At 37.9% G+C, this 14,301-nt stretch overlaps 1 protein-coding gene across 7 annotated transcripts in view; it reads right to left on the reverse strand.

The window, feature by feature from the left end:
* The window catches only part of ITPR2 (inositol 1,4,5-trisphosphate receptor type 2), a 508,939-nt gene that overhangs the window by 401,850 nt on the left and 92,788 nt on the right, over positions 1–14,301 (reverse strand). For 6 of the 7 annotated variants that reach the window (XR_006708628.1, XM_045463013.1, XM_045463012.1 and 3 more), the window contains 4 exons: positions 9,148–9,263; positions 8,271–8,357; positions 6,130–6,288; positions 140–238 (listed from right to left, as the gene is read on the reverse strand). Coding sequence is in view for 6 of the 7 variants with exons in the window: in XM_045463013.1 (XP_045318969.1) it covers positions 140–238; positions 6,130–6,288; positions 8,271–8,357; positions 9,148–9,263 (461 nt within the window). In the remaining variant the exon portion in view is untranslated. Of the gene's footprint in view, positions 1–139; positions 239–5,131; positions 5,152–6,129; positions 6,289–8,270; positions 8,358–9,147; positions 9,264–14,301 lie in introns of those variants that run through there. The other variant, XM_045463016.1, reaches the window with a different exon arrangement.

The raw sequence follows: 14,301 nt of genomic DNA on the forward strand, positions 1-14,301 counted from the left end.
CAATCATTATCTACGTGGATCTTAGGAATATTAATTACTATAACTGGGGTTATGCTCATGAAAACAATAAATGAAGCTACATGACTTTTTTTTCTCTCACAATGAATATAAAATTCATTTTCTTTCCACCTGAACTTACCTCTTTACACCCTGGATTATCCAGAAGCTCTATGTTGCTGGCATGCAGTGGTTGTCCTGCATTCACGGGCATCAAAACAACTTTGTCGCCTACGACAATCTAGGAATCAGAAATAAGTTGCAACCATGACACTGAGTGGATCTGTGGTGCTCCGTTTGAAGCTCAAAACAACTGCACAGAAGTCCTCATTATTGACCTAACACACAAATCTTAGTTCAATTCTTTTTCTCCTTGTGGTAAAATGTCTTCTGATTAATGATCATGTAATCATGTTCATAATGCCTATCAGCCTGGATTCATAAAGCCAGTGTAGCTCCTTTTCTTATTAGTCTCCCATTTCAGTAAGAACTTTTTTTAATGTCGATAAATAGGACAATTCGCCTCAACATGAGGTTCTTGCCATGTGCACACCAAAGAGAGTGAATACATCCGCCACAAACAATCTGCCTAAATATTTGAACCACTTCAAGCACGAGGAGAAAATGTCATACATGTGTATTATCTAGGGAATTAAAAACAAGTCTGTGAAATTTGATCCTTCCCATAATCTCAGAAATCTATTAAACATTCTAATGCCATCTGGATTCAGGAAATGCACAATTAGGTATGACCTGGTAGAAATATGTTTATTGTTTGGTCCTTAAGCACCTGGTTGACTTGTATCTTAAACATCCCAAACTAATATTGTTCTTTAAACTTGGTATTCATTTTTAAGTCAAAAAAAAGCTAAAAAACTGACTCTACTGACTGGCTGGCTCAGTCGGTAGAGCACGCAATCCTTGATCTCAGGTCATAAGTTTGAGTCCCATGTTGGGAGTAGAGATCACTTAAAAAACTAATTAAAATATACATAATATTGTTTTAATTGGTTTTGGTAGAAATGCTCTAGAGAAGTAAGTCTAAGTTGATTTTTCATCTATGTTATCATTAACGATGACCAATTTACCCTCAAGAATTTCTATTCATAGGAGCGCCTGAGTGGCTCAGTCAGTTAAGCGTCCGACTTAGGCTCAGATCATGATCTCATGGTTAGTGGGTTCCAGCCCCGCATTGGGCTCTGTGCTGACAGCTCAGAGCCTGGAGCCTGCTTTGCATTCTGTGTTCCCCCCCCCGCCCCTCCCCTGATTGTGCTCTGTCTCTCTCTGTCTCTCAAAAATAAATAAATGTAAAAAAAATTTTTTTAAGAATTTATATTCATAATTCAAATTGTGGGAAATAAAGTTGTGTTTTCTTAATGATAATGAACAGTTTAATTTTGGAATTATTAAAGTCTCTCTTGTGACAATCCATTAGAAGACTTATTATTGTAGGACCTATACTCTTAATTCTCATATGAAATTTCTTACCATCTCAGAAATGAAAAACAATACCTGTCTCTTTGCATATTTTGTACCAACTGAATATGAGAATACATTAATTTGAGAGAAAACTGAAAAGCAAATCAGGACTCAGAAAATAAGAATAAACAAAACTTCTTCCTGTATCTTAACCTAGACCAAGACTTTCAGGAACATAATTTCATATTTCCAATATAAATTAAGATTTTGTGGGTTATATACAGGAGTCTACATTTACACATAGTACTGCTGTCACAAACTATATCTGGAGATTCAAATATGATAGAGGAGCTTCAAGTTCACTATTCGAGCGAAGGGTAGTTGTTCTTAGTTTGCAGAAGTAGCTTCTAGAATTGGTCTCTGTTCATCACCGGCCTTTCAAGTCATCATCAGTCAGGTGCTGGTGCCTAACTCACAAAAGCCACTGTAGAAGCTCTCTATGCACAGATAAGGGAACACCACCAAGAAAAGGTGTTAAGTGAGAGGGTGAGGAAACAGAGTGGGCTCTATTTGTGTTAAAAGGAGAGGGAAGGAGTAAAAGTACATGCATAAGAAATCTTTCCAGAGGTTAACTGTGGTGCAGGGGGCAAAAACTGGGGAGATGGAAAAAACAGTAAGAGACTTTAAGTGAAACATCTTTATATTGCTTTCTATCTGTGAACCAAAATTGGTAAGTAGTTTTAAAAATTAAATAAACAAAAACATACAAAAGCCAACATGACATAAACATATTTCCAACATCCCCTTCTATAACTCACACACACACACACACACACACACACACACACACACACACACACTTCTTACTGCACATGACATCAAAGTGGCTCTAACTCTCAGAGCCGGACAGAAGTCCGCATCATCATCCATACTACGAATACTGGGATTTAATACACATCTTTCCAGTGCTGTGTCTGATCTTCCAATTTCTTAAGGAACAACTGGATTTGGTTTACAATGTCATTCTCATCTGCATCATATAAATATTAGTCAATAAGCTACTAAATATAATGATATATTTCAGCTGTGTCTTTTCAATTAAAAGAATATTTTTGTTTGCACCTATATCCACTGACCTAAGTCTTACTATTTTAGTGTACTTTTCTGTAAGCTTTGGGTCAATCCATATGTTCTATTTATTTCAAAACACCACCCATCAAGTCTTATACTGTATATTTTTTTTAATTTTTTTTTAACTTTTATTTATTTTTGAGACAGAAAGAGACAGAGCATGAACTGGGGAGGAGCAGAGAGAGAGGGAGACACAGAGCTGTCAGCACAGAGCCCGATGCAGGGCTCGAACTCAAGGACCGTGAGATCATGATCTGAGCCGAAGTCGGACGCCCAACCGACCAAGCCACCCAGGCGCCCCTTATACTGTATATTTTTAAGAGACCAGCCATATAGCCAAAATGTTCCAAGCACCAAGGTTTCATAAGAATGGTATTCACAAAGAGAATCTAACATCAATTCACTGATTTCCAAGTCCTCTGTCTTGTTCTTGACAATGGTGACTTTGAGTAACCAAGCTGAAACAAAACAAAAACAAAACAAAACAAAACAACAACTTGAAAATGAAATGGACAAGATACTAATCAAAAGAAATAAAAAGAACAGTAAGGGGTGCCAAAAAGAATACAAACATGTGAGAAATAATTCCTGTTCTCGGGGAACTTACACCTAATTGGATAAAGTGGTAAATATGGAACTTGGGGCTGATCCACCAATGTGGTCAGATGCCTTCCCAGATGCTATGTATTTAATACAGAACTTGAGGTTGCAATCATTTTCTGCCGTGACACACTCACCCTAGTACAAAATCATCTTTTAAAAATTCCAATTTCAAAAGCACTTCTGTTGGTTCTAAGCAACAGTCATGTAAGATTCAAGTTGAGATTTTACTGCAAATAAAGAGCAATACAGTGCCACTGGCAGCTACCCTTCTTTTGAAGTGGCAGCTGGCCTGGTGAAAAGAACACTGCAATAAAAACCAAAACACCAGGGAGCTAGTCCTACCTTTGCTAGAATTCCAAGAGACCTAGTTTTGCAAAATAGCAAAATCTACTTGCTATTTGAAGAGGCTCTTTCCCTAAGAGTTGAATTTTTCTCTTGACTGGAGGAAGATCTGGGCTTTTCTCCTTTTTAAAATCTACCATCAAGGTTAAGAAGTAATAGCTTCTTAGATCAAAGTTGAAAATTAAAAAAACAAACACTGAATCTTGGGAAAATAAATGAAAATGAAATATTTACATACTCTGCTATCCCCAATGACTTTCTAACTATTCAACAGCAAGGAAGAGCTTCTATACAGCTGAAAGTTGAGGGGTCCTTGAATCTCTTTTCCCCCAAAACCCATCCAACTGACAATTCTGTAAGATATGGCATAAGTGTTCTTAAATGATAGAAACCGCTCATTTTTGAGGATATGAGCATTTTTCTCCCCAGACTATCATCAGCCTCATTTTTTCTTTTTTTAATGTTTGTTTAATTTTTAGAGACAGAGACAGAGAGGGAGTACAGCAGTGAACCCAACGTGGGGCTCAAACTTACAAACTTTGAGATCATGACCTGAGCTGAAATCAAAAGCTCAAACAACTGAGCCACCCAGGCGCCCCTCATCAGCCTCGTTCCTAAGTTTCATTTCAGTCACCGAACATCTTATTGGATACTTACAACCTAAATCACAACTTACTACTTGCTAAATGGTAGAGTATAATTTTAAGAGTCCTTTGAACCTTTCAATTTCTTCCTAGCTTAATACATTTTTAAGAAAAATCAGTAATAATTAAATCACTTACTATGACATGATAGTATTTCCTACATTTTAGAATTTTAGAACGATACTTATTGCTAGGGAATGCCACCTATTCCTGGGGGAAGAAAATGAGCATTGCTATACATTCAAGTGGCAAACAGAGGACTATGGGTGTGCTTATGTTTTCACAGCAACCTTAATCACACACAATAGCTACATAGTGGTGAGCAAAAACAATGAGCTGTTACAGCAAAAAGCAATGTGGAAGGTTGTTTTAGCCATGCTTTATGGAGCACATCTATATAAGGAGGATTTCTATATTGCACTTAACAATTACATTGTCCATTTTACCAAAATGGAGTGTTTGGGTGGTAGGTTCCCCCCACCCCAGGACAACTAATTATTTGAAATAGTTCATTACATTCAACTCTCAGTTGATCCTATAAAGGCATCTGGGAGCAAGGAGAGGAATAGACAGAATGAATAAGTAAACAGAATGAATTAATAAAATCCACAGTGAATCTAAAGGCCCTAATTTATCCAATCATTTCCTCATATTCCCTCAGAACTTGAGCTCAGGTTTTGCTTTTTTCACAGTTTGATTTTCACTGACCATCTACAGCCAGGGACACTACTCAGTGGGGGACCGGAGAGGGAAGCAAGCATTAGAAGAAAGGGCACCAAAAGACATAGGTTGTTCATAAACTACATAATCAGTCCCTAAACAATTGAGAGTTGATTGTAATTAACTACCTACTGAAGTTAAGATATATATCATGCTCACAGCACACATCACTTGATGCCAAAAAATAAACATGTAGGACTTATTTTTTTAAGGAATCCAACACAAGACTTAAAGTGCACTACATTCCTGCATGCCATGCGTCTCCCAAACCTTACCTAAAGAGGGTATCATCAGATAATTTATTAACCAAATTAAACCATGAAGCTTGCATCCTGTGGAATTGAATGTATATTTCAAAATTCACCGGAAAAAAGAGGTTCACTATAAAAGAGGACATTTCTAGGACAAGAAATATCCAAAACATATTTAAAATGTAATCAAAGCACTGAGAAAACTATCAGAATAATTATATTTTTATATTGCTTGGATTTTATGTTATTTTTTTTTAATTGCAACTATTTTCTTGATCACCTGACCCAATATTTGCAAAGTATTCTATTCATAAAAAGTTATTCAGCATTTATGGAGCATTCCCCATGTGCTAGGGACTGTCACTTGCTACTTCATTTATTACAAATGAAAATAAGTAACAATGTATTGAACCATTTCACATAATTTTTATTTTCCCTACTCTATAAATTTTCTAGCAGAAAATACTTTAGCAGCTGCTCAAATCTACATGATATGACATACACGTATTCCAAAATGTATTTTCAATACTGTCATCAACAAGCGCCCACCTATAGCTCCTCATACATTATGCATCTTTAAGATGTATAGACTGTAAACAGCTGACCATAGAGCCAGTAAATGAAATACTGGCATAATGCATTGTTACTCTATTAATCCAAAGGGCTAAACAACATTTCCTAAGCATAGCTTTCTCCTTACAACCATGCTCCCTCCTGATTAAGAAAGGAAGCAAACTCTACCCTTTGAAAGGTTCGGCCAATGTTAACATTACTTAAATTCTTTCACATGAATTCCAACTGGAAGATGATTTTAATTAATTTGAATTTTGTCTTTTCATGATTCCCAAGCACAATTTGCACTGTAAATAAATACTTTTAACCTATTAAACATACGACCATAAAAACAACGTGTCGATTGAAAACTATGTATCATTTCTTTGTGCTACCTGGATTCTTTCACTTATTAAGAATTATTGTCTTTATGAACATACTGTTTCTCTCTTAATTTTATTTTTACATACATTGTCACCCTCGCTTCTCAGCTTCCAGAAGGGATGAATATAAAACCAAGACCCTTCATTTCCGGCAGCATCCAAGGACACACGCATGGCGTTCTTCTCCAATAAAGCAGGTAATCTCTTGTTGACAGTCAGATACTTGTTGCTTTTTATATGTAGCAGCTGTAGGGAAAAAGACATTACCACCTTTATTCTTTGATGTCCTCTGTTAATTACATGTGTATGCTTGTACCTATATCTTGAGCCCACATAACACCACTTGGGGTGCAAGTCAAACAAAAGAGGTCTTTTTAAACTTCACACTCACCACCGAATTTCCAAGCTGACTTTCTTCGGGTTCCTCTTCACCTCCACCCCCCGCCCCCTATGAACTGGGCACATGGAGAAATCAAACCAGAGGACACCTCTGAACCATTTTTATCTACTGATAAATAATAGGATAAAACCAAGCATCCCAAAGGAGACCAGGAAATTCCAAACATTTTTTCAATTCTTGCACAGACACAACAGAATACACGAAAAAAATAACCAAGAAACTAAAATAATGCACCAAACCACTTAGTGTTATTAACCATCCCTGCCCAGGACAGCCCTGCTTCTTCCTGTGTGAACAGGCAGGCTTTGCATCCTCAATAATCCCTGCTCACTGATCCTACTCCCTTCTCAGATGAGCATGGATGTGCCATTTCTCAGACTTTTTGGGTGCCATTTGCAAAACCTCTCCAAGACCGTATTCTACTGAGTAGGAAAGCTAAAACAAACAACCTTCCTGTCTATTATTACAATCATTCCAAAACAGAATGGTCATTTTAATATCCACAATATAAGAAAGAAATTATCTCATGAACTGATGAAACCCTCATGGTCCAGCCCCACTCCTTTGGAATCCACCTTTTTAGAGCACATAGCTTGGCTCCTAGTTGGTAATACTAACATTTGCACTTCAGGTTCTTGACAAGAAACAACTTGCTGGCACTTAATTCTGATCAAAACTTGGTTAAGAAAAACTCTATTTAGGGAGGATTTCTCAAGGGACATGCAACCCACCCATGCCACAGGTATTGTATCATCGTTCATTAGATAAAGTCCTACATTAGGGGAGCTGCAGATTCAGGCATTCTCATCTTGTCCCAGCAGAGGGCCGCTTGGACAGTCCTGAACACTGGTATTTTGCCATTGGCCTAATACAAAACATCAGGCGATATTTTTTAAAACAGCTCTATGAAACACCTCATTGTAGTGTTTTCTGTAATAAGTTGTTAAGGCTAGCACTTACTATATGAAACAGTGTCCTCTTTATGAGGGCTCATTGGAGGAATACTTCTCTGGTCTTCTTCCTGGGAACATGTGTGCTTCTAGAGCCTGGACTTAGTTCTATGGTAAGGACTTCCTATGTGAGGGTTATAATATATTATGCTTTCCATACAGCAAGGTCAGCAACAAAAAGGCTTCTAGCCAAAGGTGTCCAGCCTTCAAAACATGGTATTTATAAACATGCCTCCCCCTGACGTCACCTTATTCATATAAGCACTATCTTCCCTTTGACCCAGTCGCCTTATTTATTTCATTTTAGTGTACGTGGTATGTATTTTAAAAAATGCCTTCCATTCTTTTTGGAACAAGGTGGGGCATATTAACAAATAGCCAAGTAAAGAGCTGAAAGATCTAAGTGAAACACAGGAGAGGAATTCAGCTGAGATAAATCAGTGGTGCAACTCATTGAAATAAATCTTTTGATAACAACTCAAAGACAATTCCCATCTGAAAGTACAACATGAACACTCCTCACTCTACCAAATGCAAAGATAAAGCTTCCTTTGTTACATGTTAGTCCCACTAATTCTAAAGGAGGGTTTTACTATAGACCTTTAGAAAGTATGTTTCCCTGTCTTCCTCCTTTTGGTGGAATACCCTGTACCTACACCTAGATAAGTACACTTCCTATGTGTATGCTCACCAGACTTGTTTGCGAACATACAGAATACTATGCTGAACATCAACTGAAAATATCACACAATATCCATAATTCCCATCAAAGAACAAATTGTTGTATCCCCAAATTTTAATCCAGCTCGGCATTCCTAACAGACACAAATTACCCATAAAATATTCACCTTTTTTTTAAAGAAAGTAAATAGACTTACTTGTATAACATTACTGTATTTCACAATTTCTCCCAACAGTTTCTTATTCTCTGATTCATTTTGTTTTTGTTCCAGTTCTGCAGCATGCTGGAAAATGGTTAGCAAATATTCATCATGGAAACATAGCAAACAGAGTACAATAGTTGACAAAGAAACAAGGGTCATTTTAGGAACAAAGACTATAACCATGAATGAATTAGGCTGATTGCTCTACTCTTAGTGCTGGAGGCAGAGAACCAACAATTAAATGATTATAATATAGTATGATCATTCTTTCATGGTAATGCTGAAATGTGGCCAAAAATATCTTGGGATGCTTCTATGTTGGAAATTTCAGAAAAGTACCAGGCTCTTTGGTCTTCTACAATTAGCTTCAGAAGGAATATTGTTAGACAAACCAAACAGAATATAGAAACAGTAGGTGAATTTCAAAAGTCTCAAAATAGTTTCAATTTCAAAAGTAACAGGAATTTTAATAACACACAATTTAAGTTCTATCAAATTTACATTCAGCCCAAACCAGAAGCAACAGACTTTCAGTTCTTTTTCTAGTCTTTCAGGAAAAAAATTAGGTACGATGCCAAGTAAAATATAACTGGATCTGATACTCCTACAGAGATTCTGAATGGTTTCCAGTTTGATGTGAATCTTTGAATTAGTCTGGCACACCCTAAAAAATAGCAGGAATATATTAGCTACATGCCAGGAAATCAGTGGTCACACCCTATAACTTAAGTCTCTTCCACTTTCAGTGTGCTGCTACCTCTATTCTAAAATCTCTGTGCATTAAGTGAAATCACTAAGATACAAAACAGATCACTTGTTATTGCTGTTCTTGGTCTAGCCTCAGCCAGACAAATGGCAACCTGGCCCTTACCTGTAATTTCTTCAGCAAGGCTGCCTCTGTGTGGTTCCCCTGTTTGGCTTGCTTAGCTTTCCAATATTGTTTCTGGGCAGAATATCGGTTCATAGGGCACACCTTAAAGAGGCAGTCTATGACAAAGCAACAAACAAAAACACTGTAACTAAGGCAACCAGCATTTCTTAGATTTTCCTTTGAGCCCAGCATTGGAATCTTGCAATCCCTGAGTAGAAAGATTAAGCCTATCTCCCAATCAACTCAAACTCCCCCTATAACATTCTTTCTAAATAATTATTTAGACTGTTAAAATACCTTCTTCTTCATTAGTTTTGGTTTTTTAAAAGGCACCATAGCTAGCGTGATTTATTTAAAAACTAAGTCAATGTAATCATTACATTATAAGATACTTCTTAATTATAATGGGGTACCTGGTGTTAGAAAGTGAAGAGAATGAGATTCGTGATTTTCACTGCCTTACCTGACCTTGCACCATTAATTATTCATTCATGGTATGTATCTTTGACAGCCAAAGTGATGCAAGAAGTAGAAACAATCAATAACAACAAAACCCATTTCAGTCATCCATTCCCCAAGTTTCCACATACCTGGGGTGAACATTGCATGGAACTCTGAGACGCAGTGTGTTATAAGGGAAAAACAAAGCAAAAACAAACAAACAAACAAAAAAACTAAACCAGGATTATAGTTCTAACTCGACTACTAAATATCAAGATAGGAAATCATAGTGGAATAATATAGCTGGTGACATCTCGGAGCCAAAGAGCTAAACATAGTTTTTTCTTTTTAATGAGGAAATTGGAAATTTGAGTAAACCATTCTTCCATCACTAATGATTTTGTATGTTTGTGAAATGGACTACAATCTACAATAAAGATCAACTCCCAATATTCTATGATAAAGGCGTAGTGATACAGAAAATCCAAACATTACCTTCATTTTTTTCACAAAAAATTGTATTAACTCAATATGATAAATGTACTTTATTTTGGTTGATGTGTTAATATTTAAGGTCACTCTCATTTTTTAAATATGTATCACAAAAATAAAATTCTGTCAACTCAAATACCTACTTTAGCTACATTCTTGACTATATATATACTCATTCTATTATTCTCTATTAAAATAATTATAAAATTGGCCATACAGAGAAAGACAGATACCATATGTGTTCACTCTTATGTGGATCCTGAGAAACTTAACAGGAACCCATGGGGGAGGGGAAGGAAAAAAAAAAAAAGAGGTAAGAGTGGGAGAGAGCCAAAGCATAAGAGACTCTTAAAAACTAAGAACAAACTGAGGGCTGATGGGGGGTGGGAGGGAGGGGAGGGTGGGTGATGGGTATTGAGGAGGGCACCTTTTGGGATGAGCACTGGGTGTTGTATGGAAACCAATTTAACAATAAATTTCATATATTTTAAAAAAATAAAATAATTATAAAATTAAATAATGGACTTGATCTCTTTTCAAATCTCTCTTATAGTTCTACTGGCATAAATTATCAAGAAATATGACTGTAGGGGCGCCTGGGTGGTTCAGTTGGTTAAGCATCCAACTCCTGATTTCGGCTCAGGTCATGATCTCACAAAGGTTTGTGGGATAAAGTCCCACATCAGGCTCCATACTGAAAGTGGGGCTGTTTGGGATTCTCTCTCTCTCTCTCTCTCTCTCTCTCTCTCTCTGTCTCTCAAAATAAATAAATAAACATTAAAACATAATGACTTTTTCTATAGCTTGTAATCATAAACAAATTCTACTGATTGTCCTCACCTTCCATATACAAACAGGCTACAGAAAACTAATTGTTAATTTTCTGGTGTAAAAGTTACTGATGTGGATGAGTAAATATCTTATACATAACAGGAAACAGACACCTTCTAAAAGGCACCACTAAAAGTAGGCTGAGAGACCATCACAATTACAGTATGATACAGATATTACCACTTGGTACATGTGTATGAACACCAAATAACTAGACCTGAAAACTGTTTCCCTTGGCAACATATTTTATAAGCCCTAAAAATATATTCTCCACATATTAGTAACTACAAAGGGAATATACAATTTTTTTCAAGCACCAGTATGGAAGCTGTTCACGGTTACCACCAAAACAATGTTCCCAATTTAATGCAGCAGACTATTCGGACTATCCTGTAGTAGGCAAGTGACTGAATTCTACATTGTTTTAGTGCAGCAAAAACACAAATCCATATTCAAGTGGAACTGACTCCATAATCTGCAGTCTATACTTCTGACTCCACCCATGCATGAAAAGAGAAAAATTATGTTCCTCTCCATTACTTCAGATTTCTAATTAAGTTCATTAGGAAATGGTCCTCTGAGTGAAAAAAAATATTTTCACTAAATTCTAGATCACTTCAGTAGCATTCCTAATTAGCGGTATCTTTGGGTAACTAGCAAACAGACCGTGTGTGCCGTGGTCCTGATTGTTGTGGCTGAGGTTATTGTGAAACGAAGCCAAACATTCAGCCAAACCATGTTTACTGGTCTGCCTGTGTTGCTAGGTGCTAAGAATCAGGTCCTGTCCCCAAACATTCACAGTCTCGTGGATGAGACAGGCGTCAACCATGCGTTGGAAGTTTCACAATGGAGCTCAAGAGAAGGTACCATGAGGCACAAAGTTGCACGTGGGCAACCTCACCAAGGAGGTCAGGATAGTCCACCCAAAGTAGAAGATGCAAGGCATGGCTGAAAGAACCAACGCCAATTCAGCACAGCGGCAAGGGGTCTCAAATGCACGGGTGTGGGGGGCATGCCAAACAGAGCCAACTGCCAGTACAAAGACAGAGAAGGAGAGTGCCAAAGGACCTGCTAAGTATACAGGAAAACCACAGCCCAGGCTGTGAAATGAGAATGGAGCGTTTGGTGAAGTCATGGTCTGTGGAGTCCTACGTGCTGGATTAGGAGAATGGACTTTATCCCCCGGAAAATGTCAAACTCTTACAGGATTTTAAGCTCTTACAGCATGTGAAAGATGATGTGAACAAGAGGCGAGGAGACCAGCAGAAAGCTCCCTGCCAGCGCTCTGAATTTGGGCTGCATGGTAGCTGGGGGATAGCCACAGCTTTCAGAGAAAGCAGCAGAAGCAACAAGCTTAATAACCTATGAGATGTGGGGTGGGGAGAGCTGAGAAGGAGAGAAAGTGAAGGTGGCCAGATGAACGAGCTGCCACCCACTGTGTCTGAGATGCAACTTCAAACGCTCTGATTTCCAAAGCTCTTTCCTCTTTCAGGGCTTTGGTTCCGTGGTCATCCTCAGCAGCCTCCCACGGATCACATCTCATTTCATACTACAGTAAATAAATAACCAATCTGTTTCTGTGTGGGAACCAGTATCTCAGGACTATTTTGGTTGATGGGAAAGAATGTAGGGCATACACAGACTTCTGTACAAATGCTTTTCTTGTTGATGGTGGTGATAGTGATCGTGATGGGTGTGTGTGTGTGTGTGTGTGTGTGTGTGTGTGTGTGTGTGTGTGTGTTTAATTCTCTCTTCCTCTTTTAGGAAACATAAAAAATCTACTGGTCTTGGGCTAGTCACATATTTTGTCCGATTCTAAATTGATTGCATAATAAAAGTGTTAATGATATGTGCCACACCTAATTCACAAGACTGCTGAGAGTCACAGAAAGAAAATCCGTGTGAAAGCACTCTGTGAATTTTAAAGCCTTCTTATAAATGTAAGATATTTTTATTAATATTGCTTCATTGCTTTATTCATTCAGCAACAGCTGCACCGAGATTAAGAGATGACTAAACCCTCACAGAGCTCCCAGCAAAGAGCAACAAGAAGTGCAGGTCTCGGACTAAACCTGAACACAAACCAGAAATGCTCAACTCACAAGTGTATGCACCTGTGGTTTAAGAGCTGCCACAGTGTGTAATTGTATAAAATTCTTGAACTCCCTGAAATAGGTCGGCAGTGAGCAGAGGAGGTAACCTGTATTACCATGCAATGCCTCTTAACGTATGCAGGTATAAGCCCTACCACCAGCAAGGGCGGAGCCTTTGAACAGACCTCCCACACTCTTCCTCCTCCAGGATAGGAATCCCGCTATTTCAGAGCCGCCCTCTCTCATCTGCCCCCTCCACACCCTGCCCTCTAGTATTCCTTGGTCTGCTCATTCTCTAAATTCAAACGTACATAAGAAAAAGTTTTCTGGGGGTTTTCCAATTAAAAAGTGGCTCAGTGTCGTTTGGGAATTAGTTGACAACATTCACTTCAGCATTTCGAGACTCAAGGAATAATTTTTAAAAGGGAAAGTTTTGCCTCATGGAGCAAACACTAAAAGTACAAATAAAAGGAAGTCATCTGAGTTAAGTTTTTTAAAAAGCTTAACCTGGGGCGCCTGGGTGGCGCAGTCGGTTAAGCGTCCAACTTCAGCCAGGTCACGATCTCGCACTCCGTGAGTTCGAGCCCCGCGTCAGGCTCTGGGCTGATGGCTCAGAGCCTGGAGCCTGTTTCCGATTCTGTGTCTCCCTCTCTCTCTGCCCCTCCCCCGTTCATGCTCTGTCTCTCTCTGTCCCAAAAATAAATAAACGTTGATTTAAAAAAAATAAAAAAATAAATAAATAAAATAATAAAAAGCTTAACCTGAAGACCTAAGGCCAATAATTTTGCAAAATTATAGAGTTCAGGAAATGTTAGTAATCCAACAAATCATGATATATTCAGTTAGGCAATATTATAAGGACAATGCCTTAGAATTAGAACTTTTTTTTTTTTTTTTTTTTACAACTCTGGAAGAAAGAAATTAAACACCCTGGAAGTGTTCGCTTTGAACTGAAAGATCCGGCAGCATTAGGATGCTTATAAATTCTAGCGGTTTCTCCACTACAAAATATGGAAGCCATTCAAAGCATGGAGCACATAACGTGGATACCAAAAAAGTAACTTTCCCACACGATTCCACGTAAATCTTGCAGGAAACCGGTCTAAACCTCCACTTACAACACCTATCTAAATAGCTTTGAAATGTTTTGCTTTGTATCTGTAAAAGCACTTTCTAAAATATTTGTACCTAAGGCAGTTTCTGCACCCGCCAGAAACTATCTATAGTACTCCATTTGGGGCTACTAAAGGCAAAGTTTAAGTTATGTAATGGCCAGCAACTTCCTTTGGTAATAGTG

Source organism: Leopardus geoffroyi, chromosome B4 (assembly GCF_018350155.1).
Source record: "Leopardus geoffroyi isolate Oge1 chromosome B4, O.geoffroyi_Oge1_pat1.0, whole genome shotgun sequence".
Lineage (NCBI taxonomy): Eukaryota > Metazoa > Chordata > Mammalia > Carnivora > Felidae > Leopardus > Leopardus geoffroyi.